This window comes from Cyprinodon variegatus, unplaced genomic scaffold, assembly GCF_000732505.1.
Source record: "Cyprinodon variegatus isolate N-32 unplaced genomic scaffold, C_variegatus-1.0 Scaffold1140, whole genome shotgun sequence".
Taxonomy (NCBI): Eukaryota; Metazoa; Chordata; class Actinopteri; order Cyprinodontiformes; family Cyprinodontidae; genus Cyprinodon; species Cyprinodon variegatus.
Genome location: NW_015151593.1, coordinates 90,518 through 92,067, shown reverse-complemented (window position 1 = coordinate 92,067; position 1,550 = coordinate 90,518). Strand labels below are relative to the sequence as shown.

Here is a 1,550-nt window from a genome sequence, read left to right as displayed (position 1 = left end):
CATAAATCTTTATTATCATTGGTTAAACAAATGGTTGCAATCTGTGGAGGAGAAGAAGCGTTTTCTTTCTCTCTGTGGAACAACCGTAAATTATTTTCATTATTCACAGCAGCAGGTAAAGATGACATAACTGCTCATTTCTGATCATGTTCACATTAAAAAGTTTCCTACACGTGTTGTGAGGCTTTCCATGTCGACAGCAGCTGAACCAAACATGGAAATAATGACTGTAGGTGGAGATCCTGACAGGGCTTTCACCCTGCTGGCTTCTCCAAGGCACATTATTAGTCGCCCTCTAGAACATCATGACCTTCAGAAGAGTCGTTGATGTTGCCTGATGTTGGTCTGTTAGTCAAAGTGCTGGGAAACCTCCCATTAAAGGCACAAAAGGAAAGTTTCCTGAAGCAGCAGCAGATCCGATCTTCCTCCTGAGGATGAAGCTCCTCGTCTGTTTATTGGTCAGCAGCGGTGATGAGTTCAAACCACTGCCTGAGTGCGTCGCTCAGGGTCTCCGGCAAGGTGTTGACGTCTCGCAGGATGACGTAGAAAGGGAAGGGGAACTCCTCCATGTAGGAGCGGATCTCTGGTAACTCTCCAGGTCCTTTGAAAACGGGCACCTTGATGTCCAGGATGGAGTCCTGCACCAAACAGAGAGTTAAACGCAGAGCTACAGGTAGAGATGGAGCAAAGCGGTCTCCGCCTTACCCGAGTGTTGGGGTTGTCCAGCGCCACGAAGATCACAAAGATGTTGGCGGTGCGCGCCGCCTGCACGGCTGCCATCACGCGCTCCTTGCCCTCCAGGAACAGCCCCCTGCCGTCGGACACGATGAGCAGCAGCTGGGCCGTCTCTGAGGGAGAGACGGTCACAGGAGGAAAGAAGGTCAAAAAGATAAACATTGGAAGGTTCTGAACCTAAATACCCAGTCTGACACAAAGCGGCGGTCCACAAACCCACCTTTATCTGATACCGTTCTTCATCATCATTAACATAAAGATTCATTTTATTAATATATCATTATTTATACTTACCAGTATCAATACCATTATCATTTAATAACACTTTTTATGAGCAACTATTATGATCATTATCGCTATTTTTGTGTTATCGTAAAAATGTTCATTATTGCTATTAAGATGTATTATTACCATTATCACTAACGTTGCTCTCATCATTAACAATATTCATCATCAATATAATGAGTAAATCTAGGTGCCATGGTTCTATAGAAGTTCTATCCAGGGTCCTGGGCACAGACTGGTCTCCTGTGGGAGCTGTCCATGGTCCTTAATCATTCCATCTATTGTCAGCAACATCAGGGAAACTGACAAAGGCTCCAAAACTCAGGACCTTCTACATAAAAGATGCCATGGTGCTCTAGGAGGGGCGGCTCTAGGGTAAAGAAGCAGGAGGTCAGGATGCAGAATGCTGGTCTCACCAGAGGTTATGGATCCTGGGATGTGCTGCCGGGCCGACAGAAACATTTTCGTTGACGTCTCCAGAAACTGGATTAGAGAAAGAGAAGACCGTTAGAATGATGAAAGTTTAACCA

At 45.5% G+C, this 1,550-nt stretch overlaps 1 protein-coding gene across 1 annotated transcript in view; it reads right to left on the bottom strand.

The window, feature by feature from the left end:
• mdn1 (midasin AAA ATPase 1) overlaps positions 1 to 1,550 on the bottom strand; it is a 74,855-nt gene continuing 73,305 nt past the window's right edge. Inside the window, 3 exon segments of the mRNA XM_015400729.1 lie at positions 1 to 638; positions 706 to 848; positions 1,437 to 1,503. Coding sequence (XP_015256215.1) covers positions 453 to 638; positions 706 to 848; positions 1,437 to 1,503 — 396 coding nt within the window. The 3' untranslated portion in view covers positions 1 to 452.